Genomic DNA, 25,786 nt, shown 5'->3' with positions numbered 1-25,786 from the left:
TCCAGAGGGTGGCAGGATGACAGTTGTTTTTGAGAGCCCTGCAGTTGGTCCTTGGAGCATGTCCAAGGCTTGATTTGGCAGGAGGAAAGCACGCTGCATCCCAGCCCCAGGAACTAAAATGTCACTTCTCAGCATTTATGGAACGAAGGCTCTTCCGCGCACCTGTAATCGGTCACTCACAGGACAGAAAGGGGGACGCAACTTCCCTGCAGACCTCACAGTAAAGGGAGGCGAACGGGGCAAGAGGCTGGACGCCAGCAACATGTGAGCAGAACTCATTACCCATCCGCCTGTCCATGGCGGGTCAGGAGAGAAGTGGGCGTGTGTGCATGCATGGTAACCTTGACTGGAGAGAAGCATGTGTGTGCACGCACTGACCCTGACTGGGGCTACTCCCCAGGGGCCAGTCTCTGCTCCATTCCTGGCTGGTTCTGTTCTGGCTCCCCTGAGCCTCGTTCTGGCTTGAATCTCTCTCCCAAGCCTGTGCCGCCACCCGCTGCGCCCCCCTCCTCCCCGCCCCGGTCCTCACAGCCACTGGGCAAGTGGCCCAGCGGGGCCAGGGTGAGCCAGCCGCTGCCCAGCCTTGCCCGTCTTCCGGGGCCCTGCACCCTGATACGCACACCTGCCCCCACATGCCTGCCTTTGTAGGTTTCCTGTCCACACTGGTTCTGCAGCTGCATCTTGGCCAAGTCAGTGGGGACACACAGGTCGCCCCCCCGAGCCCTGCCATGCCTCCACTGATGTGCTTTGCTGAGACACTCGGCCCAGGGCGCACAGGGGCACAGCGAGCCATGTGGCCAGGACGGAATCCCAGGGGGAGAGGAGCACAGGGAGGAGTGGCCGCTCCTCAGCCCTGGCCCTGCAGGTGTTCCAACGCCCCCCTCCTCCACCCTGGCCCCAGCAGCCCCCACAGCCACCCCTGCCCCCAACAGCGGAGTCGTCTACCAGCCCCACGGGGAGGCCGGGGTCTTCTGTAAGGGAGCCAGCTCTGTGCTTCGGGGTTCAGCTCCCTCAGGGCAGCCTCTGGGCTCTCTGACTGGTCCCTACCACCTGAGCTACGTGTAAAAGCTTTCAAAAAATATTTCAATTTCATTTCAGGCTTAAGGTCAGAACTGAGTGTGACCTGTTTACTTAAATCATAGCCTGCCTCTGATCCCATGCTATTTGCTTAAACACACTGGTGGCTTAAACCGTTACCTGCGTCTAACCCTGTTCCCCTTGCTATGTGTTTGGTGAATGAGAGCCACCGTCAACAGTTAAGAACACGCACTTCCAACAAGGAAGGTGTCCACTGAGCAGAAAAGCAGCATGTTTAGAGCTTGCAATGATCTGCTTGTGGCCACACTTTACCTCGTGTGGGTCCTGTATCTGGGAGTCTGGGAGACAGGCTCCTTGGAACGCAGTGGAACGTCACTCTTTTAGGCAGAGGCAGACACTCGAGAAGGGTAACTGACGCGACTTTGGTAAAGTCTTGTTTGTGGAAACAGACAGACTGTGACAGGTTTTGTAGGCTGAGAAGCTGCAGTGCCAACAATACACGGCACCCAGGGCACTGGGGACATTCTCCCATGGGGGAAGGTGTTTCTCTCACATCCTGGTTGGATATCATCAGAGAGGCTCTGGGGCCGCCACTCCAGCTGCCCACATGCTCGGTCTGCCCTCTTCTGGGAACTTGTGGGCCTTGGAATCAAAATGTCAGAAGAAACTGGGTGCTGGGAGGAGGTCCTGGTATCTGGAGAGCCTGTCTTCGTTACCGGGCGGCCAGCATGTTGTGGGCATCTCCAGGGGCTTTGTTTTGGGGGAGAAAACCGCAATCAGTGGTTTTCTGAAAGGGTGACGTCGACTCGGAAAAGGTGGGCCTAGTGCCAGGCACTGCTGTCCAAGTCTGGACCGGAAGCCTGGAGGAAGAGACAGACGGGTCCTTGGATGCCGGGAGTAAACCCCGGGGAAGCCGACAGTGACCTGGCTCTGGACAAAGATTCAAGAGGGGAGGGGTGGACAGGAGACGCCAGGTGTGGGAACAAGGTGACCTGAGGACCCAGAGAGTGTGAACACCTTCCCCTTAGTGTCCCCAGCCAGGGACACACACCAAGATTATTGTGCTGTGAGAAATGGACACAAGGCTGGACTGAGGGGCTGATATGGCCATGCTCTGAGTGTGAAGGCAAAGCCATGGGACCCACATAGCCGCCCCTCGGGATCTTACAATCAGGCTTAGTTTGGAGAACTGGTTGCGTGTCATCTCAAGGGTCCATACATGTAAGACAGAAGTAACTTGTAGGACCTGCACCAGGCAGCTCGTGAGGAGTTCAGGCACAGGCCAAGTGGATCGATAAAAAGAAAGGGGGCCTCAGTAAAACAGAAGAGCCCCCCGACTCACCGGGACCCCAGTGTTCCAGAACCTCACTGGCTGGAGCTGGTCCCTGTGGCTGCAGATGCCCCCAACCCTCACCATTCCCTTCTGGGGGGCAGTGACCTGACCTTGTTCACTGTGGAGAAGGCCATCAAGTTGGCAGCCAGTGACTTCTTCCAGTAGCAGTTCCCGCAAGGCGGGTGCATCGTGCTCTTTTTCTGTATGGTGGTGGGAGCTAGTGGCCGCCGGGCCTCAGTTCACGTATCTGCACACGTAAATGCGCATTTGGAGGTTCGAGACCGGCCATATAGAATGGATATGTTCCGTTGTCAACCAGCAGACACATTCTCGGTTTTACTGAGGGTGAGTGACACTTGGCCACTGTGTGCGTCCAAGGTGTTCAGCACGATGACCTGACAACCACAAACTGCAGCCTGATCACCACTGGGAACAGCCCTTGCTCGCAGTTACAAAAATGCTAAGAACATCTGGGATCTACTCTCTCAGCAACGTTCTCACACAGAACAGTGTTAACTGCAGTTGCCACACTGAGCACCACACCGCCAGGACATACTGACCTTGTAACTGCACGCTGGGGCCTCACCCAGTTTACTCAGTCTCCACCTCCCTCTGCAAACCACATATCCCCTCTTTTTTTCTGTGTTTGCATTTTTTAATAGATTCTGCATATCGGGGAAATCACAGAGTATGATTCTGTGTGACTTTTACTGTCTCTTCACTCATCCGTCCTGGACACTTTGCTTCCACACCTTGGCTACTGCTGTGGACACGGGTGCGTTTCCACCGGCAGTGCACTAGGGTTCTCTCCACGTTCTGATTTATGGCCAGTGTGACAGATGGAAGGTGATCTTAGTGGGTTCCCTGAGGACTAAGTGCATGCAGCGTTTTCTCCTGTGTGCTTTGCCCGTTGCGTCTGTGAATTCTCGTATTGGCCCCGTATCAGGTGTATGCTTGCAGTTGGCCCCCGCCCCACCACATTAAGTAGGCGGCCTTTTCATTGGGTGGCTGGTTTCCACCGCTGTGCGGAAGCTTTTGGTCTGATGTGGTCTCACTTGTTTCTTTTACCTTCTGTTGCATGTGCTTTAGGTTCCCGTGTCATGGAACTTTTCCCGCTGTTGGGAGTTTAATGCTCTCAGGTGCTTGATCCATCTGTATGAGTGGTGTAAGACAGCAGTCGAGCTCTTCTGCAAGTCAATGTCCAGTTTTCCCAGCACTGTTCACTAAGGAGCCGTCACTGCCACTGGTTCCCACGTCAGGCATGAGTTGACTGTTTCTGGGCTGGGGGTCCATCCCGTCGATCTGTGTTTATGCTGAGGAACGGAAACAGATCAGCCGCAGACACTGTCCAGTTCTGTCCATGCTCCCCGTTGCCCGGGGACAGTTCTTGGGGGTCGGCAAGGAGGGACCCTGCTAGGGCTGTTTCACTGTCCTGGCCTCAGCCTCCCGGGCAGTCTGTTTTCAGAGCTTGGTTTGTTTACCCAGCTGGGTGAGTGGCAGCCCATGGGGACCAGGCTGAATACCAAGGGAGGGTGGAGGGGCAGTGTGCTGGCCTGTGACAGGACACGACTCCAGCCCCCAGTGGCATCTGCAGTGGGAGCTGCCTGACAGGTGTGAGCTGCTGGGAGCTGAGCTGCGGGCACATGGGAGGTGCCTGAGATGCCACAGCAGGATGCTGGGCACTGCATGATCCTCTCCCCCTTCACGTGGGATCAGAACAGACTTCCCAGGTTGTCCCTAACTTGCTGGACTAGGATCCTGTCAGCCTCCAGGTCCAGCCCTTGCTTTTGTGGTCAGCAAGCCCGCATCTGGCTGTGTTGCAGGCTCCGTAGCTGCTGCCACAAGTGATGCCTCTGGAAGGCTGGGGGCAGAGGGCTCTCCTGTCTCGGGCCACTCTGCCCCCCGAGCTGGGCCCTCAGACAGTGTGTCATTTTGTAAAGGAGGCCCCAAGAGGGGAAGGACCCCCGTGACAGACCCCACGGGGTGTTTATACAAGGAATCTGGGATGTCGTGTTGACAAAAGGGCGGGCAGACTAACTAGTGACTGTCTTCCGATAGCTTTGGAAACTCAAATCCAAACTTAGGCTGCAGTGAACAGCTGCGGCGGCATCAGCCACTGTGCAGGTGAGGGTCCCTCTGTGCTGGTGACACAGGCCCCACCCAGGAGTGGGGAGGGGGCACGGTGGGGCGGGGGCGGAACCCTGCCCTCAGGTTGGCCTTCCTGAAGGGCGCTGCTCACAGCCCATTCTTCAGGGTCGCCCGGGGCATCGGGGAGCACTGGGTGTGAGCAGCCGTCGCGGTCACCGCTTGCCCTCTCCCTCTCAGGCCCATCCCTGGGTGACCCGGCCCCCAGTGCTCAGGAGCCTGCCACCTGAACAGACAGGGTCGTCACTGCATCTCAACTGAGTCAGTTTGAGGATTTGCTATTGTTAATTCTGAGTAAATAACTTAGTTCATCCTAGCACTGATGTGGGGAAAAGCAGGATTGTATTTTAGTTCAAGAGGACCACGACAGCCGTCCCAAGGCTGGGGGTCCCCTGGCCCCACACCCTCCACCCGTGGAGCCCTGTGTGACGTGAAGGCCGTGAGGAGACCGCGCGTCTTCCCAGCTGCGTCCATTTAGGACAAAGCTACACTTGAGTCAACTCAGGTCATCCTGAGGGTGGAGGACTGACTGACACCTTATCTTCAGGTCACACAGGGTTTTAAGTCTTGATGCACCAAACACACAGCAACTCCTCTCCCCGGGCCCGCGCCGCCACCTTCTCTGATGCTACCAAATCTAATACACCTCCCTTAATCAAGCCGTCAGCCCCTCCAGAGCCCCTTGTGGAGGGTGCCTCAGGGTGAGAGCTGGATGAAAAGGAGCAGAAGCAGAGGAAGAGGGAGGGAGCCGTCGGTGGCCCACCACTGCTGGGCTGTGGCTCCGGCATTCCAGATCGCCCAGTGGAGTCGCAGCCCTTGTGTAATAAACCACAGCGACATCCACCTCCACGTTGTGTTTTAATAAATAGAGCAGATTCATGGAATAGACCTTAAATCACATTTACAGACACTTCTAGGTCCAAACACGTAGGCGAGAAGCTGCTACTGCCGGAAGGGATGAGGCCCACATGCACTTGAGGACTGAGTCTACCACCCCACCGCCTGTAGGCTGGATGGTGGAGCCCAGGACAGCAGCAGGTGCGGGACACGCACACACCTGGCCCCGCAACTGCACGCTACAGAACGGCGGGAACTGTGCTACTTTGAGACAAGCTAGAGGAAGGTTTCCTAATGTACTAACTGAGACTCCCATCATTACCCATCAGTCGGAGAACGTTAGCTACAGAAGAGCACCCACTGACAAATAAGGGCAGGGGACAGCAAAGAGGAAGCTATACAGGCCATCTCGTTTCTTCCAATGACGGGAGCGTCCTCGTCACGCACCTCCTGCTGGCTTAGTCCAAAAACTTCCTGTTGGCATTTGCACCAAACAAGGCTCCCCGCACTTCGGGCATCATCTGTGAAGAGTGGAAAACTTCTGTGAGGCAGTGCGGCCTGGCACGGACCCACCTGAGCCGCAGCCACAGGGCCCAGCACTTATCCCAGCAGAGGCCGAGAGAGAGGTGACGATCACACCTCTGGGCTTCAGGCCACTGCTTAATGGGGACAAAGAGAAGCGACAGAAGTCACCACCATCCGGGGCTTCCGTCATGTTCTGACATGGGCAGAAGTGACGCTCTCTCAACAGACAGAGCACCCACCCTGTGCCGAGTAGACAAGGCAGGCATGTGCTGAGGCCTCCAGTAGCAACTGGAAAACCCCAAGGGCCCAACCTCAGGACGGTGGCTGCCGTCCACGTGTGGTCAATGCAGCTCTGGAAAGGACGTTCAGTTTACCTAGTTTTACAAATTTACCCACGTGTGCCTGGTGGTCAAGCAGACCGCACTCCTGAAAAGGCCCCACACCGGGGACAACTCAACTTTCCCGACCGCTTTCTGCAAACACAGGAACCCAGCAGCAATTCCTCTAACAAGCGACTTGATTCCTGTCACTCGCTCAGGGGTGTGGGGTTCTAGGGCCTTCGTTAAGCAATTCCGTAGTAAAGCATCTCTTAAGCACCCCGATACATCTCACACGTAGTGAGATCCTAGACAGACAAAGCCCTTGTTCTATCCCCAAGCCCACCCTCATATACATGGTATCATCTCAGCAAATGACACTAAATGTCCAAACCTCCATTCAAGAAAATGTCCCAAAACGTACAAAGAGCGACAAATCTAAAATACCAACGACACGTTCTCCACATCACCTCAAAGTAACCCCAGGCCAACTGACTGAGAAGTGTCCCCACACTCACCTGCTGGGCTATGAGGTCCAGCCGACTTTCGAGTGTGTTGGACACCTTGATCTTGCGGTCCCCGTTATAGATCTCAACACCGCCGGCTCTACAAAGAACAAGGTAAAGAACCATGTGTATAGATCTAAGGAAAACAGACCCGTGGTGCAGTTACCTTCTTCCTCTTGAGTAGAGGCCAATGAACATACACAATCAATTTGAAACTGTATCTCATCCCAAGTGACTATGTGCCAACCTCACTTGGTTAACTCCAACAACTTGCCCCTCCCTAACAGAACAAAAAGGGGAATTCTGTCCCCATTTGCCAATCAACAGCCCCAGTCCTCATCTGATCCAGGCTCCAGTCAGCTGTGAGCAAACCCCTCAGAGGTGAAGCGTCTCTGTTTAATTCTGGAGTAGGTGCTCTAACATCCAGGGTATGTACTGTCTGACTTTTCTAAGGGTCCAGACTCAAAACACCGTGAACAGTGGCCCTGACTGGAACCTGCTATCTACCAGACCTCAAACTGCTTGTCGGTTTTATCTCCTCCCGCCGCTAATTACCCATCAGCAGAGTGGCTTTGGATCCTGAGCCCTGGGTCAGCTCCGCATAGACGTTACCTCATGGCAGCTGCCAAGAGCTGGAAAGCTACAAGGAAACAATGCCCTGGCCTCCTCGCCCAGGAGCTCCTGTGGCCAACCCCACTGCACCCAGCCATCAGTAGAAGCACCAAGAATGCTCAGTCCACACCACGGAGTCCACCAGCCAGACATGAAAGTAGTTTCCTGGCCAGAGGGAGCCACCCCCTTTCTCAGCATCTAGTCACACGTGTACCGAGCTTCAACTTCTGGGTACAAAATCTGTTCTGCTGTTTGGCAGGATGAACCATAAGAATCTGGTTCATAAGAGGAGACCAACAGGAGCTGACAGGAGGCACAAATGAGCGGGGTTCCACTGCCCTCCAGCACACTGAGCCCAGCGGACACGAGGAAGGTCCAGCATGTGGCTGTTCACGCAGCCAGAGCCACTTGCATGTTAAAAGCAGAAGCATTCCTTACATCTCCTCGGGCAGGTAGGCCTCCTGGTCAATCTGGACATCAACGTCTCTTTTGGTTGCAACTTTGTACACAGGGATTGCTTTTTGCACTGCAGCCTGGAAAGACAAAAAAAAAAACACAGAGGTGTCATCAAAAACTATGCAGGAACCACAGGAGATGTGGGTTCGATCCCTGGGTTGGAAAGATCCCCTGGAAGAGGAAACAGCAACCCACTCCAGTATTTGTGCCAGGACAATTTCATGAACAGAGGAGCCTGATGGGCTACAGTCCATGGAGTCACAAAGAGTCAGACACAAATAAGCAACTTGACCACACACACAGAACAGTTATCCTCAAAACCAACAATCTATACAAGCAAAGATATTCCCACTTATTTTTAACAGTCAAATGGTAGAAACCACCCAGGTGTCTATAAACACAAATGAGTAAATAAAATGTGGTCCATAGATTCATCCTTAAAAAAGGAAATTCCAACTCTGGCTATACCATCAATGAACCTTGAAGACAATATGCCAAGTGAAGTAAGCCCATCACCAAAGGACAGGCTTGGTAGGATTCCTCTTGCAGAGGCACTAGAGTAGCCGTGTGATACAGACAGGAGCAGGATGCGCCTGCCAGGGGCTCATGGAGTTGCTGTTCAGTTTGGAAGATGGAAAGTTCTGCAGAAGGAGGGTGGGGACAGTTGCAGAACAGCGAATGTACTTAAAGCACAGAACTGTATGCTTAAAACTGGTAACAATGGTAAATTTAATGCACTTTTTACCACATTTTAAAAAGGAGTGAGCTGGGGGAAGGGGTATAGGGTAGATGGAAGAGGTTCTAACCTGACTGAAGGTAGCACCAGGTGTGGGCTCCAGTAAGACACTAATAACATCATGACGGAACTTTAGTCTTTTTATGATCCTGTTACCAGTTGAACAGATGTACACATACACTGAATTCTTCCTATTCCTCAGGTCTCACACAGTATCACCATGGAGAGCGGATGCCACTCTGGGGGCATCCGGCCCCAGCAGCTTCACAGCGATGCCCACCAAGGTGCACTGCCCCACGTCTAGGTGGGCGGCCCAAGCCGGGCTCCGGGTCCCTGGCACAGCTCACTAGTTCACAGTGGAGATAAGAGTGAACACTGCTCCCCACCTGGCAGTCTGCTCTCCTAGGAGACAAGTGACCTGGGGCAGCCACAAGCATACTGTGCGTTAAAATGTAGTCACTAAAGGACTAAGCTCTCTCAACCTCGCCCGACCATAAGCTACAGGGAAGAACGACCTGAACAGAGTAGCTGGCACATAATCAGAGCCGGTGGCGGGGGGTGGGTCTACAACCTAAGGACCCTTCTGTTGCCACCGTGTGCCTGCCAGGGCCTTGGTCCTCCCTGGGGCCAAGGTCTCCTCCCTTAAGAGAGAAGCTCCTCAACACTGGCCTCTGGCAGTGACGCTGTGTCATCACTTTGCTGGCACCTCCTGGCCTCCTCCAGGTGTAGGACAGTACTAAGTTAGCACCAAGCCCTGCTGCTCTGGGAGTATGCCACTTCTCTGTGGTCTTGCCTATCCTCGGCTCCAATCCAGCAGGTACCGTTCTTACTGAATTTTCCGATCATGGTATACGAGGTCTCCAGGAAGGGAGGAGGGTACTAACAGCTGGCAGCTTGATTTCTTTGAGACAGTAAATCAGAGGCTTGGGTACGCTGAAGTCAGAATCTCCAATGAGTGAAGACTTCTAGTCTCCATGGCTGAGCTGTCATTTCATACCCAACACATTGATCTTTAAAAAGAAAAAGGATTTTTTTCAAACTTTACCTTCACCAGAGGGAAATCCTGTTTCCTGCAGCGAACGATCATCCGGGGCTCCAGCAACTGGTACAAACCCTATTAAAGCACAGATGCAATCAGCACAAACTATAAAATAAAGCAACAGCAAGCAGAATGTCTTTATAATTCTCTCAGAGTTGGGGGAAAAGTCCTAAGTTCCCCCAAAGAGGGCCTACACAGCACAATAAAATGGGAAGACTCTGGTGTCACAAACCAGATAAATATACCCAAATGCTCTAGTGATGGGAACAAAATACAGCTAAGTGAAAGTGAAGTCGCTCAGTCGTGTCTGACTCTTTGCGACCCTGTGGACTGTAGCCCACCAGGCTCCTCTGTCCATGGGATTCTCCAGGCAAGAATACTGGAGTGGGTTGCCATTTCCTTCTCCAGGGGATCTTCCCAACCCAGGGATCGAACCCAGGTCTCCCGTATTGCAGGCAGATCTTTAACCTCTGAGCCACCAGGGAAGCCCAAAATACAGCTAGGTTGAGGACAAATACTGTTTGTCCTGAGCAGGAAACATAGTTTATACAGCCTGTGGTCTAAACCTCAATACCTAAAACAAGCATTTCAGTGGTGAAATAAAATTAGGAAGGTTTATAGTTGGGGGTTACAGAGAACCATTAAAAAGGTATCAGTCTCATTCAACCTGCGAGATACCACCGTCCTCCCAAGCATCTCTTCCTCGACAAGGCAAACAGCCAAGATGAGAACACGCAGGAGCTGTGTGTTCACAAGACGAACCAGGAGGGGCACAGCGGGCTTCTCACACTGTCGGTTCTGCAGGCGCGTGGCCATCTGTGGTACACCTGACCTACAGACTTACCTGGAGGACCAGTCCATCCAGCAGCACTTGGTACCTGGTTGTATCTTTTACCACTTTGCTGAGTCTCTGTTTTGCTTCATTTAGTAGGTCCTACAAAGGGTGGAAAACAAAAAAGTTGTCCAAGCACCTGGGTATTCAGCTCAGAACCCACACGGGGCTGGCCCAGCTTGTGTCCAATCAGTTCTCACTCTGTGGCGGTTTTCACTCCACAGACGTTCTCTGAGGTGCACAGTAAAGCAGATGCTGTGCTAAGGTCACAGATACACAGAAGCAGCACCAGCTCAGCTCTCAGGGAGACAATGCTCTAGCGGAAGAGCCCTACCGACTGACACAAATGTGTGACACAGACTGGAAAAGCAAGTTGTAGCATTAAGACAGTCATTTAAGATGGTTCTATTTTTTATTTAGAAAAAAAGAGTCTCTGAACAGAGAACAAAGTGTCATCAATGTTTACCTGTAAAGAGGCTGGACTATCAATGATTTCAATTTTGTGTTAAGTTTGTATTTTCTAATCATCTGTAACAAACACTTCTTTAACAGAAACAGAAATCTCACATGGTTGCAAAGAACACACTGGAAATTACTCTGTAAGTGATAAGCGTGTATTGGTTTACTGGCTAAAAGTGGACCCAGGCAGAGATAATACCCCTCAGTTCCACTGCTGTCCACCCAACACTGTCACGAACATTCCATCCCAAAAAGTTTCCCACGCATCTACTCTACTGAACACAATCTCTAGAATGATTGTGGGGGATTTAAAGAGGAGAGGGAAGCTACATGCTCACCTAGAGACCAATCAGAATTTGGGAAGTGAGGGTAGAGAGAAGGAGTGGTTCTGTGAGTGAGTCACCCTTGACCCCACCACTTTCCAGGAACCACTGCCAAGCATTTTAAGCCTTCATAATCTAGGAAGCTCATGGCACAAAGGTTTACAGCATTTGTGTTATACATCTGGCTGAAAGAAACTTAAGCCCCTCCTCACCAAGAGATCCCTCAAGCACGTTTCTTTATGCTAGAATTGACCATCCACACTGGTCAAGCAGGTAAGGGTGGAAAGGGGAGTTTGGAGACAGCCTTACATTATGAGAATCAAGTCAACCTCTAAATAGCAGTGCAGCTGTTTATAAAAATAACCCACTATGAAAAATCTGGAAATGGGTAAATGAGTCTTAACACCGCCCACAACTACAAGCAAGGGCACAGGAAGTTGGAAAAAACTGAACTCCAGATAAGAAAGCTAAAACCTAACGGAAATTGTGTCGTCCCCTATCTAGAGCATTCCTGTCCACTGAACAGACGTGCCCTACAGATGAGGACGGTAAGTTACGAGCAGTGATGTTACTAGGCATCAATACTCCAGTGATACTGATTCTAAACTCAGCTTCTGGCTGCAGCCTGACGCCTCATGGAGAGAGGTGTAAGTCACTGTCTTTACCTCTCAGCCTACAGATCAGTACTTCGAGAGTTGTCCACCTGCACCTGCCTCTAGCTTCCTGAAGATTTAGGACCATGCTCCTAGAAATCAAGGAACTGAAACCTGATGATGACGACGACAACAGAACCATGTTTCCTTGGTCCTTCCACGTGTGAACAGTCAGCTGGCCGTCAATCCCAGCACCGGCAATCTCTACTTCAGGGACCAACACGTCAGAATTTCTACAGGGTACTTGTGCTCTTTATCTCCCAACAACAGGAACAGTGCCTTACAAGGTGTGAGCCTTAAGAGAGTGACAGGAGAAGACTGTCACTGCCCTCCTCCGCATGAGGCACTATACAGGCACTTTTCCTACATGAACCTTCAGGTGTGTGCTTTCCCCATTCTACTAGGAACCAAAGGTTCACAGAAGCTAACAAATGCACCCACCGAACAGCAGACAGTGGTGAAACAGAAACTCACACCTCACAGAGATCCCAAAAACGGGCTCTAACACTGGAAAGCGTCGGGGCAAGGCAGCGGGACAAGGTCAACAGTGAGAAGAACAACCAAAGGATGAAGCACTGCGGGCAGCAGAGCTCGCCTGTTTGCTACCATGTCCTTCCATCTGTTTCCCCATCCTTTCCTAGCCAACTGCTTGACAAATCCCCTTCTTCAATAGTTTGATTCTATGCGCAAGCTGGAAAAATGAAGGTTTTAAAAGAGCAAACTGCACTGAAACATGGACATGTTGCCCTGCTCCCCATCATCTCATAGTTGGGGCTGGTTACTGGGGTTTGCTAAACCGAAAAGTCCCCCATGGCCCAATGTTAGGCTGCAAAGGCCGAAGGAAACAAGTGCTTTAGAACAACTGAATTAGAGCAACATTTATTTTAGCAAAATTCTAATTAGCAAAACAAAAGCTCACAATGTGTTCTGAAACGCTGCACGTTACAGAATAACTGCATTTGGTATCTATCGAAATGCTAACAGCTCAACAAAACAAGAGAAAAATAAAGAGTTCTGTCCCTGGCTGCTGCTTCTCCTTCCACATGACTGCTTTCCCCATGTCCTTAGAATGTCTTGTTTTCCTGGCTGTTAAGCTCGAGGCTTCTCAGGTGGTTGCCTGACAGTGGAATCCTACATCCACAATGGTGATGAGCTCATCCACACACAGACTGGGCTTGAGAGCTGTCTATATGCCAGCCCCAACCTCTCTCCTAAACTCACCTGGTCTTCTGAAGCCGTTCAAATGCCAAGATTCATCACATTCTCCACCTGCTGTTCCCCCTGTATTTACCAATACCTATCCAGGTGCCTTACCTGGTAAGAAAACCTTAAGTCTTTTTCGACTCCTCACAACCTGCAGTCACCAAGTCCTACAGACACCAATCTTTAAGAATCTGTGGACGAGGCCCTGGCCTTCTCTTAATGACCACTGCTGCCATTTGGTCTGGGCTTCTCTGCTTTTTGACCTTCAGATCCAAGTTAAGCCATAACCTCATTTTCTCTCCCTACATCACCAGTTCTCTTTCTCCAACACAAACCTAATCCTACAGCATGCTCCTTTAGACGCCCTGCAACAAGATTACTCTGGGCTGTTTATGCCCGATGAGGCCACCAAAATCTCTGGAAAATGGGGCCTGGAGTTTGCATTTTAACAAGGCCCTCCATGAGATCTCCATGCCTATCAAGGGTTAAGAGAAAAGGTCAAAGGATACTTTCCACACTCCTGAGTAGGCATCAAGTCTAACCAAACCCTGGTGTCTCTCTCCAGCCTCAGCTCCTATATTCCCTGCTCTTCTGGACAATTCCATTTCCTGCTCGTGTTGTCGATTCCTGGTTTTGGTTCATGCTGCTCTCTCCAATTCCGTCTCCAAGCTATGACTGACTTAATTCTTCATAGTCACCCTCAAAAGGCTGTAGTGCAGACACAGTCTTTTGTCTCGACTCCTACAGGACTGAGCAACACAAAACCCTGCAACCCACACAGCTGCCTCCCTCAAGGGAACCTAGCTAGGAAATGAAAACATGTGAGTGAAAACTAAAAGATCAAGTTGGTACTGAAATCAGAAAGACATGTGGGTGTAAGAGTTTAAGAAGCAGATAAACTCTGGCTAGTTTGTGCTGCTGTGCTTGTGCTGTGCTTAGTCGTGTCCGACTCTTTGCGACTCCGTGGACTGTAGCCCGCCAGGCTCCTGTGTCCATGGGGATTCTGCAGACAAGAACACTGGAGTGGGTTGCCATGCCCTGCTCCAGGGGATCTTCCCAACCCAGGGATCGGATCCAGGTCTCCCACATTGCAGGCGGATTCTTTTACAGTCTGAGCCGCCAGGGAAGCCCCTGGCTACTCTGGGGTCTGTAATAGGTGTTAGGGGAGCTACTCTTCTCTCTACTGGAGCACACTTGTACTCACAATGCTGGGTGGGCTTCTGCTCTACGTCAGAGGATTCTGCTGTAGTTCCTGCTGTGTTGTTACAGTGTGTCCTCACACTTGAGACACCCTGGCAGACATTTCCATCTGGAAGCTTCCTGGCCCCTCTCAACAGGTCCAAAGTCAAAGTCATCTGATTGTCGTTCTTAAAAGAGTCCGCTCTCCTGACTTCCTATTTCATTAATAGAACCACCACTCTTCTAGGCAGCCAGGCCTGAAATTCAGGATTTTGTATCAGTCTTAAAGGAGGCAGCAGAAGATCAATCCGCAGCCAATGTCCAGAGTGTCCTCCTATAAAATGCATCCCCACTGACAACCCACTCAGTCCTTGCTGCCATCACACTAGTCATGTGACGAGACCAACATCTTAAGATATTTGTGTTTCTTTAGTCATCTAAGATGGTATGTCTTCTACTTAGTCAAGTTTTATATCTCCAGTTTTACAGCTTTTCCACATTGGGCCTATTCATTAACATTTATTCCTAATTAGTTACTGCTGGCATGTGGAAAAACTATCAATTTCTGTATATTCTCTTTGTAGCCAGTCACCATTTGAACTAATCACCAGTTCTTAGTGTTTTTTGGGTGTTGTATTTTTTAGTATATAATTGTAGCATCAAAACAGTATGTTTCTTCCTTCCCAATATTTATCTAACTTATCTCTCCATTTGTTAAGAAATCTAGGGCCTCCGTAACAACAATATGAGTAGCAGTGCATATAGAGGCGTCCGTGATTGGTTTCTGAATTTTCCTTTCTGGTCATGCCATGTGGTTCGCAGGTTCTTAGCTCCCCGACAGGAGACTGAACCCATGGCCCCTGCAGTGGAAGTCCGGAGACCTGACGACTGGACCCACAGGGAATTCCCTGGTTTCTGAATTAATTCAAATTCCTTCAGGCTGCCTGACCTAAGTGTATGTTCCTGCCCTGTCCTTTGGATGACAATACTCTCCAGACGGTTACGTGTCTAACCTCTTCCCTGTTAAATTTAGTCTACATACTTATGAACTTACATCATGAACCCTATATATGATATTCTTCATAAAATAAAGTGAAAACTTCAACACCCTTCTACTGAAAGTACTCAAAGGTTCCTCACGTGCACTCAGGGCCCCTATGTTACTCCATTCAGGCTTTCCAGCCTCAAGCCCCCATCACCCGCACTCTACGGTCCTCCATCATGAGTTATGTGACTCAGAAGAGTCTATATGTTGTCAGAGCAGTGAGTCCTTGAAAATGGGACACATATCTTATTCATTTCTTTATTTATTACAATATCTACTGTACTGATTTGCTAACCAAAGGTTTTCTCTCTAAAAATCATTAATCAAGTCCTTAATCCAATATGAACTAGTGAATTCTCGATAATAGACAAACATTTTATAATACTATAACTAAAGGGACTAATTACTCACTGTGATAAGGTCATCTCTCGCTCTGAGGACTTTGAGCCTCGCTTGATTCATCAAATTGGACATCTGACTGCAAAAGGCATGGAAAAGTATCATCACTAGAGCTGCAGAGAAAAAAATGTACACCCTTCTTCAGATACGCAAATACCTTTCTCTGTACGGACCCAAACAGAACTCCCTGAAATATATGCAGTGCTTTATACCCACCTATTCTCAAATATTACGAAATATTTATTGAGTGCTTACCAAGTGGCAAGACTTTATCAGTTATTTCAACTGTATATTTCAGTAATCCAGTGAGGCTTCCATGTTCCCAAGTGAGGAAAGGGAAGTTAAGCAGAGTGACCAAGGTTAGATAAGCAGTGAGTGGTCCAGACAAAACCAGAACCCGTATCTGCTGACCCCAGTGCACCTGCTGGACCCTCTCAGCCCAGTGATTTTCAAAGCTCACATTTTCTTCTGCTGCTCAATCTGCTTTTCTTTCTTCTCATAATATTCCATAATCTTCAGTCTTTGGGTTTGGACAAGACGACCTTTCTCAATGTTGAACTCTTCTTCTGCCTACCAAGAAATAAATTAATTATTATTTCATTATACAGATTTGACAATTTTATTTTAAGCTGCTGGTGACCAGGGTATTTGCTTAAATTCACTTTATTCTATATCTAAAATGAAAAAGTGTTATGACTCATCTTCAAAGATTACTCCTCATTCCTTTTGTTCAAAAGGAAAGATCAGTGATTTTTATCATAAATGAAGCCAGAGTAAAAATTTAATCAAGGATAATAGTACCCACAAACAAATTTACAAAGTATATAATCAGAAGATTCTGTATATGAAAAAGATACAGAATTTGGAGTTAGAAGATCTGAGTTACTGTCTAAAATATTTGGTCAAGTAATCTCAGTCTAAGTGTCTTCCCTTATAAAATAAAAATAGTATTCTTTCCTTGTTCAAAATCCTTTTAAAATGATCAACTATATAAATTTGAGTTATTAGTTTTTTTAGTGTTAATTATTTAGTCACTTTTTTTTTAACCTGAAGTAAACTTTATTTTTTTTTTGAGTAGTCACTTTTTACAAAGGCTATCTCAGTGTGTCAACTGTCTGTGATTTTCAGGCAGTAAGAAATTATGACTTTGGAAGTTAGCTAAAGTTACTCATTCAGATATTTAATGTTTTGCACAGCTACTGGAACCTTCATGTTCTAAAATAAATGCCTAACAGCTTATTACTACACCTATCACAGGAAATAAGTACAGATGATGGCGTCATATGAGATAAGACTACTTTAAAATAAAAATGCATTTAGCAGCTGAAACATTAAGTGCTAATATTTGTCCCAGAGAGAAATAAGGAAACTAGTTATACAAGAAACTGCAGCACTCAGATGGTCATCAAAACAATATTAAACATGAAACAAGGATATAGTGTACAGCACAGGGAAATATAACCTTTATTTGTACTACTGGAGAATAAATCAAAAGAACAATGAAAATTAAGTATTAAATGGTATTTGATTATACCTAGAGAAAAGAACAATTTTACATAACATACAGACATACTATGCAACTCAAAATTGCTCTGTTAAGCAATGTTATTCAGTACTAATTAGGAAAGCAAGACCATATAAAACTCAGGTAACTTCTTTAACCTAGACAGTGGAATCTCACCTTTGCATCAATTTCTTCTGCTTTCTCATTGGCTTCTTGTTCAATAAAAGCCATCATGTGCTTAATCTAGAAGAAGGAAAAGGTTATTTTTGAATGACAAGAAAATATATCTTTTCTGATTCATTCAATAATCATTTACTGAAGTGCATTTCCCTTCTCAGGTAATGTTGCAATGTTGTGACAAATCCAATATAGCCTTTGAAAATGGTCCACATCCAAAACAGACCCACAAACTCTTTAATAGGAAATAAATACAGTAATAAATAAACACAGTTTATAAATGCTAAAAGACACTGGCCTCCAGAGGTAAACCCTGATTCAAACCTGCATTGTCTGCCTTTATCACTCCTGCTGGACCCTCTGCTACTAGATCTGACTAGATCAGCACAGCCTCGAGCAAAACACTCATTTTAACCTCCATCTGAGAAGCCCGTTTACAGTCAACAGGAACACACCGTGCCTCTGGGAGTTCCGACAAGAGAAAGTCACCTGCTTCAGGACATTTAACTCCGCCCCTAAGACAGAAAAATCTGCCCTTAAATTACACTTTTCTTCTTCCTGCTAAATCTACTCGGTTTTACCCTTTTGCAGTCCGATTCCTTTAGAGATTTGCTGAAATAAACGACCATACTCCTCAGACAGGAAAAGCAACATGGACAAATACTTGAATACAGGGGGGGAAGGAATCTGGACACCCAGGATTTCTACGCGTCTGGTCTGCGCTTGGTGCTCAGCCCGGTCACTGATGAGAATTACGGGGAGCGCAGGCGTCGCCCTGACGGAGACCCCACGGAGCGTGTAGGGGTACAGGCCATACATTTCTTCACTCTTAACCGTTTTACAGAAACAAAAGATGCCTTTGATTTTCACCACGGTTTTACCTTTATAAGGTATTCTTCCTGGGGAACCCTTAGTTCTCGCTCTATCCTAATCAGGGGTGAGAGGGCCGGGGCCGGGAGGTGACCACTACTAGGCAGTGCGGAGGGCACCGCGTCCTTTCCCACAGCGACGCTCGGACGCCGCACGGGCTGATGCTCACGCCCGCACGGCACCTTGTGAAGACGCCTTAAGCTTCCCCACAGAGCTGTTCTTGCCGCCTTCTGTGATCAGCCGAAGATGCACTTAAAGGAGACACTCCGCCCTTCTGAGCGCTGATTAGATAGCGAATAAAAGCAAAGACGTTTCCGAGCAAATGGAAATTTCCAAGGAAGAAACACCGAATTCCTCACGTAACAAGACTCACAAGACGGTGCGTAAGCGTTAGTCAGCGTTTTCCTACAAACTTCAGAAAGAAGGGGCCGACTTCCCTAAAAACTGTGGCCTGAGGATCCTTCCCCGAAGGCCGGGCCTAGACGCTCAACGCCCGCCCAGCCCGCGAACGACGAGGCGCCGCGCCAGCGCCGCGACCCCAGGGCCAGCCCCGACCCGCACAGCCCCGCGGCACGCCCACCGCCGACGCCCGGCAGCTGAGGCAGGGCCCCAGGAACGGAGGAGGCCTGGCCGACGAGGCCGCCGCGGGGCTTATCCAGGCCGGGGATGCGCCCGCCTGCCTCCTGGAGCCCAGTTTGGCGCTCACCTGCTTCTGCACGTCGGCATCGCTGAGGGCCATGGCGGCAAGCCGTGCGGCGGCGGACGATCGGCCGGAGGTCAGACCTAACACAGGAGACGGGAGAAAGGGAGACGAAAGCCGGCGAAGCTCCCCGCCTCCTCTGTTTTGTGAGCTCGACTTCCGGTTCCTGCGCAGGACGCCGGGCAGCCCAGCCAGTGGGGAGAGAGCAGCCCAGCCAGTGGGGAAAGAGAGCAACCCGGAAGTCCTGCCCCGCCCCCGTCGCCGACTCGTGACCCCTCATGGGTTTTTTCCCTAGTAGCCCGCTTGGGGGTCGGGTAGAAGGTTCGCCGTTAGGCGTCTGACTGCTGAGCATTGTCGACTGTGTTCTTTAAAAACGTTTATTTCTGCCAGCCAGAATTTATTTTACTGTCCTGGCCCTAATGGAAGCAAAAGTTTCAGTTTTTTTACTAACAGGTTTTTAGAGGAGCTTTTTGGAGAAGGGAATGGCAACCCACCCCCGTATGCTTGCCTGCAGAATTCCATGGACAGAGAAGCCTGGCGGGCTATACAGTCCGTGGGATCGCAGAGTCAGACACGACTGAGTGACTAATACACACATGCACCCACAGAGGAGCTTTACATTTACAGAAAATTGAGTGCCCCTAAAAACTGCTTCCCGTAATAGAAGCCTTTTACCTTTCTGGGGTACATTATATAATTCATTAGCCAACGCTGATGTGTGGACAAAAGCCTACGGCTTAATCAATTTCCTTAGCTTCCCCTTGTTGCAGAATATTCAGCCTCTTCACCGGTGCCAGACTAAATCTCAGAGATAGTGTGGGTTTTTTTTTTATTTTTTGCATGGAGTAAAAAACTATTTTTATTGCTTTGCCAGGAGAGGAGGAGGCCACAGCAGGCTAATGCCTTCAAAACTGTCTTGCCCTGGAGGGGGTGGTGAGTAGTCTTACAGTGTTCAAGGAGAAGCGTGTGATCAGCCCATGGACATTGTTTTGATTGGGTGAAGGCTGGAAGTCAGCATTATCAACCTTCTGGTTTCAACTGGTCTGGGGTCATTTAGAACTGGACATGAAACAACAGACTGGTTCCAAATTGGGAAAGGAGTATGTCAAGGCTGCATATTGTCACCCTGCTTATTATTTAACTTACATGCAGAGTACATCATGCAAAATGAAGTATAAGCTGGAATCAAGATTGCCGTAAGTATCAATAACCTCAGATATGCAGATGATGCCACCCTTATGGCAGAAAGCAAAGAACTAAAGAGCCTCTTGATGAAAGTGAGAGAGTGAGAGTGAAATGAGAATGAATGAGAGTGAAAAAGTTGGCTTAAAACTCAACATTCAAAAAAGGAAAATCATGGCATCTGGTCCCATCACTCCATGGCAAATAGATGGAGAAACAATGGAAACAGTGAGAGACTTTAATTTTCTTGGGTTCCAAAATCACTTCAGATAGTGACTGCAGCCATGAAATTAAAACATACTTGCTCCTTGGACGAAAAGCTATGACCAACCTAGACAGCACATTAAAAAGCAGCGACATTACTGTGCCGACAAAGGTCTGTCTGGGCAAAGCTGTGGTTTTTCCAGTAGTCCTGTATGGATGTGAGCATTGGACTATATAGACAGCTGAGTGCCAAAGAATTGATGCTTTTGAACTGCGGTATTGGAGAAGACTCTTGAGAGTCCCTTGGACTGCAAGATCAAAGTCAGTCCTAAATATTCATTGGAAGGACTGATGCTGAAGCTCCAATACTTTGGCCACCTGACTCGAAGAACTGACTCATTGGAAAAGACCCTGATGCTGGAAGGATTGAAGGCAGGAGGAGGAGGGGATGACAGAGGATGAGATGGTTGGATGGCATCACTGACTCAATGGAGATGAGTCTGAGTAAGCTCTGGGAGTTGGTGATGGACAGGGAAGCCTGGCATGCTGCAGCCCATGGGGTCACAGAGTCGTACTGGACTGAGCGACTGAACTGAACTTGGGTCAATGTGCTTGTGGGCATCATAGTGTTAACTTCTTCCACCTGGTGAGGGTCTCAGTATCTGCAAAACAGCTCAAAGGACAGCTCAGAATATTATCTATAGCTCTTAAAGAACTAAAGGTCCTTGACTTTGTCTAATGGCTGAAGTATTACTATTTTATCTTGCCTATTTTCCTTTCTTTCTGCATTTTCTCATTAAATTTTTTGAATTTATTTTTGAGCGTACTGGACCCTTGTTGCTACACGCACAGCATCCCAGATGGCACTGGGGGTAAAGCCTCTCTCTGCCAGTGCAGGAAATGCAAGACCAGGTCAGGCTGAGATGGTCTTCACTCATTTGGATTACAGTCCCTCTTCCCATTTTTTTATTTTTGGCCACACCATGCAGGATGCAGAGCTTCCCTGACCAGGATGGAACCCATACTCCCTATAGTGGAAGCATGGAGTCTAACCACTGGACCTCCAGGGAAGTCCTCCTCCTGGTTTTTTTTTTACAATGCTGTGCAATTATGTGGCGCTGAGGAGTGAGAATAGCAAACTAACACATGTCCTGGGACTTCCACGGTGGTTCAGGGACTAAGACTCTGCACTCCCAATGAAGGGGGCCTGGGTTCGACCCCTGGTAAGGGAACTAGATCACACATGCTGCAGTTAAAAAAAAAAATCCTGAGTGCCACAACCAAGACCAATCAAATAAATATTTAAAAAAACAAACAAAAAACTGCCGCCGCTGCTGCTAAGTCACTTCAGTTGTGTCCGACCCTGTGGGACCCCATAGACGGCAGCCCACCAGGCTCCCCTGTCCCTGGGATTCTCCAGGCAAGAACACTGGAATTCTTGGGTTGCCATTTCCTAAGTACATGTCTAATCACGTATGAAATTAATGTCTGGGACAGATGTGACACTATCCAGATAAGTGTGCTTTTGTTTTTTGGAAAACAGTGTGCTGATTTTTATGATTTATTATTATTCTAAGACATTAAAAAATACAGAAAAGTACAAATAATAATTCAAATGTACATGTACCACCATCCAGTTGAGAATCAGCATTTGTCACATTTGCCTTAGGGCTTCTCTTTTTAAATAGAAGATACAGATACACTTAACATTCCCTTTGGTGCAGCTCCCCCTCTCCCCATAAGAACCAGGTAAAGTTCACAGAGTGAAGCAGAAATGAAAGTTACTAGGAGTAACACACCAAAATTAACTAGTTGGTGGTTTTCCAAATCCAATTTCCTCCTATATTAGCTTAGGTCTTGTGAAGAAGTTTTATTAAAACAACTTTTCAGACAAATTCCAAAAATCCCATTCCCAGATAAGCCTATTTATCTATGTGCTGTCTTGTCTGATTCTTTGTGGTCCTATAGCCTGCCAGGCTCTTCTGCCCATGGCATTAAGGCAAGAATACTGGAGTGGGTTGTCATTTCCTCCTCCAGGGGATTTTCCTGACCCAGGGGTTGAACCCACGTCTCTTTTGTCTCCTGCATTGGCAGGTGGGTTCTTTACCTTATGGCTTCACCCAAATTGCTGACCTAAATTCCTTTCAGGTTAGTCACTTAGAGATGGTTTACATGCTCCTTGTCTAACCTGCTTCCAAGCTAAGACCTCAGTCTGTGGTTTACCTGTAAATTGAGTCACCAGAATAAACAGACCAGTTTGTCTGCTGGGGAGGACACTCACAGAGAGAAACTAAGGTCATCTGTCTTTGAATGTTGAGGAATTAATTTTACAAAGAAAAAAATGATGGCAGAAAGTAGTGAAAGTCTAACTTAGGTGCTTACATTTTTGTGCCCCTTCCAACCAGTCATCCATCCGCATGACACAAAGTAATGACCTCTAATCACTCTCCAATTTATAACCTCCTGTGGCTCCCATGTGCTCTTGGGGAGCTGCCTGAACCGGCCCTGCCACCTCACTGATCTTATCACTCCCCTTCCCCTTCTCATCAGGTCAGAGCTTTACTGGTTTGTTTTCAAGCTTTTCACCTGAGAAAATCTTTTCCTGCACTTGCCCCTTGGCTTGTTTATCAGTCCCTTTCCATCAACACCCCCTCACCTTTTCTACTCCTGTCCCTTGTTTGTTTACTTCAGGATATACCACAATTATAAGCTTTTTTCCCCCCCTTTTATTTCTATGTTTTATCTGGTTTTTCAACGAAAGTGTCAGCTTCACAACAGAGACGATGTCATGGTTTTTCCCAGCATCCAGCACACGGCCTGATAATAGTCGGCATTCAATAAACAACTGATGAACGAGAATAAAGTGAATGTAATTAGTTTAGACTTTATAATCACATCAGGCTACAGTCTAGGACTCTGTGTCACTTAAGATCTGTTGGGAAAAAACCCCCAAAACCTCTGAAAATCATGAACTGCTTGTGATTAAAGTAATTTCTGTAAAAGAATGACATTATTTTACCATTGTTTGCTGAAAAGACTACCCCTTCCCCCACTGGTCTCTGTTGCAAAGCAATGAAGGACCATTCTGACCTTTCAACTCCATTGGCCTATATGTTATCCTTGAATACATTCAAACACTTTTTTAGAAAAGGGGTGAAAACCAACCCTAAAGCTGAAAACAGTCCAAAATTCACCTAACCATATATTGAATTGGCAACCTGCCACACAGGATTATTTTACAGGACTTTTTTTTTTAATTTACATAGAATGAACTGCATATGATTTAGGACACAGGAGCAGTAAGTAGCAGCGAGCAGAAACAAAGTCTTAGTTTCCTAGACAGGGAGTCCTAACCACTGGACCACAGGGACTAACCAACTAGGTAAGAATGAATTCAGGGGAGGAAGAAGGTAAAAAGGAAAAGTTGATTGAAAAGAAAAGTACACAGGGTCAGAGAGAGAGTGACATGTCTTTGGTTAAGTTTAAATCCTTTATAAGGTGGCAGTTTTCTGGGTCTTTGTCTTCCCTCAGGCTGATCATCTCGTTTGTCCCCTCAGGTTGATTTGTCTCAGGACCCTCCCCTGGGGTTCGCACGCACACCTTGGGCAAGACTGATCTCAAAGTGAAGGCTTCTGGGAGAAGGAAGACTCATTATGGCCTAGAATTATCCCTTGACTTTTGACCCCAAGGAGCCTTTCTGGTGTTATCACTTGTCCCCAAAATACAGGGGGAGCAGAGATCTCTTAATCTGTTACTCAAACAGGGTTTTGCCCGTCTTTGTCCTTGCCATGTTATCACCCTGACTATTGCTATGACTGCTGTTACTTCCATTTTGGAGGGCAAACAGGAGGCTGATTGTAAATTCCTCAATTGGAGCCCACCTATCTCGCGTCTCAGGGAAGGCAAACAGGAGACTAGTTTTAAGTATGTAATTTGAAGCCCACTTCTTCCTGCCTCATGAAATGCAAATAGAAGGCCAGCTGTAAATGTCAAACCTGGAGCTCATCTATCTCCTACCTCACATAGACTTAACGAAGTACAATTAGATGAGTCCTGATACCTGTGTGACCACCATACTATAAAGACTCTTTTCATCACCCTAGTGAAAGCTCTTTTCTAGTCAATCCCACACTCTGAGGCAACAGTGCTGATTTCTATAACCATTGATTAATTTTGCCTGTTCCTGAAATCCTTCTAAATGGAATCACAAAGTGTGTATACATTTTTAAGTCTTGCTTCTTCGACTCAATATAAACATTTTCAGATTAATCCATATTGTAACGTATCAGCGGTCCCTTTTTATCGCTGAGTAATTTCTGTACAATTCAAAAAGTCAACTTTTTAAAAATTAAGTCTAAGAGACCGTTAAAAGATTTAACAACCAAGCGCAATGCGTGATCCTGGCTTAAAAACCATAAGAGCCATTACTTGGACGATGGGGAAAATTTAACATAGCTCGATTAACAGGCACTACTAAGGAGTGATTTATATTTTTCTTAGCTAAGTCTTTTCTGGGCAAATCTATCCGATTTCACAGCCAAGGCACCACCACCCGAGTCAATCACGCCGGCCCCAAGCCTCCTAGGACACTAACTCCAACCCTCTTTCGGATTCCGCCACTCACCCTCCCATCAATTCAGGTTTTCATCACTTCTTTTTTCACAGCTTTATTGAGAAATATACTTCACAGACACTTCACCTTTTTGAAGTCTACAACTGAATACAATTAAATGGCTTCAAGAGTATCCAGAGCTGCTCAACCACCAGCACAAACAACCGGAAAACATCTTCATCAGCATAGAAAGAACCCTCTGACCCCACTAGCAGGGACACTGCCCAAAGGCCTTCTATCCTTCGGCCCCTCCTCCGGGCCGTCAGGCGTGCAGACACCGTGGCTCCCTTAGATTCCCTCGCGGGACGGGTGCCAAAGCGTGCCTTCGTTGCGGCGCTGAGTCGCCCCCACCGCCCCGCATCCGCAGTGACCCAGCTCCCCAGTGTTGCTGCGCCGGCGCTCCCAGGACCCGACACTCCGTCAGCCGGCTCGCCTACACACACTCACGCTGCGCCTGCAGCTGCTCCCGCAGGCTTTGCCCGCCTCCGCACCCACGACGGTGGGCCCATCCCAGTCAGCCCCCTTCTCAGCAGCCCGTGGCGGCCACCTCCGGCGGCGGAACCATAGAGCGGCTCTCCAAGTGGAGAGTAGGCCAGGAGAGAGTGGTCCTTCCGGGTCACGTCTGCGGGAAGAAGGGTGGTGCCTCCACCACAAAACCTCTATGGTCCACACTTCCGCTCTGGAGGGCACATCCGCCCCCTTGCGGCGCGCCCGCGCCCCGCCCCAACGCCGGCGGTGACGGAAGCACGCCGGGGTGACCTCACCCGCCAACATGGCGGCGGCGGTAGATTAGGGCAGCGGGTCGGAGCCGCCGCCGCCGCCGCCGCCACCGCGGGTTCGTGTGTGCAGCACCTGCCGCCGCCTCCTTCACCTCTTCGGGTTGCAGGGGCCTGAGCCAGG

At 48.5% G+C, this 25,786-nt stretch overlaps 2 protein-coding genes across 12 annotated transcripts in view; one reads left to right on the top strand and one right to left on the bottom strand.

Moving 5' to 3' along the window:
- Positions 1 to 5,355: 5,355 nt before the first annotated feature.
- ATP6V1E1 (ATPase H+ transporting V1 subunit E1) lies at positions 5,356 to 25,675 on the bottom strand. Of its 2 annotated transcripts, none has more exons than XM_027540890.1 (9): positions 25,334 to 25,675; positions 17,319 to 17,384; positions 16,098 to 16,207; positions 15,650 to 15,716; positions 10,389 to 10,478; positions 9,551 to 9,619; positions 7,752 to 7,846; positions 6,714 to 6,801; positions 5,356 to 5,874 (listed from the first exon to the last, which is right to left on the bottom strand). In XM_027540890.1, exons 1-9 carry the CDS (start codon positions 25,658 to 25,660, stop codon positions 5,812 to 5,814), a joined length of 975 nt encoding a protein of 324 aa, XP_027396691.1. In that variant the 5' UTR covers positions 25,661 to 25,675; the 3' UTR covers positions 5,356 to 5,811. The 2 variants fall into 2 exon arrangements, with proteins under 2 accessions (XP_027396691.1, XP_027396692.1); XM_027540891.1 differs by lacking the exon at positions 25,334 to 25,675 and adding an exon at positions 18,895 to 19,053.
- The window catches only part of BCL2L13 (BCL2 like 13), a 51,202-nt gene continuing 51,040 nt past the window's right edge, over positions 25,625 to 25,786 (top strand). For 9 of the 10 annotated variants that reach the window (XR_003511005.1, XR_003511004.1, XM_027540883.1 and 6 more), the window contains exon 1: positions 25,698 to 25,785. The gene's annotated coding sequence lies outside the window, so the exon portion shown is untranslated. Of the gene's footprint in view, position 25,786 lies in introns of all 10 variants that reach the window. The other variant, XM_027540878.1, reaches the window with a different exon arrangement.

Source organism: Bos indicus x Bos taurus, chromosome 5 (genome assembly GCF_003369695.1).
Source record: "Bos indicus x Bos taurus breed Angus x Brahman F1 hybrid chromosome 5, Bos_hybrid_MaternalHap_v2.0, whole genome shotgun sequence".
NCBI classification, from domain to species: Eukaryota; Metazoa; Chordata; class Mammalia; order Artiodactyla; family Bovidae; genus Bos; species Bos indicus x Bos taurus.
Note: the sequence above shows the minus strand (reverse complement) of the source record. Positions and strands in the feature narration are given on the sequence as shown.

Coding starts and splice junctions, on each gene's coding strand:
- ATP6V1E1 (XM_027540890.1), bottom strand. CDS start 25,660: ATGTTGGCGGGTGAGGTCACCCCGGCGTGCTTCCGTCACCGCCGGCGT. Junction 7,847..9,550: donor AGGATTTCCCTCTGGTGAAG/GTAAAGTTTGAA, acceptor TTGTCTTTCCAG/GCTGCAGTGCAAAAAGCAAT. Junction 6,802..7,751: donor GCCTACCTGCCCGAGGAGAT/GTAAGGAATGCT, acceptor TGTTCTTTGTAG/AGCCGGCGGTGTTGAGATCT.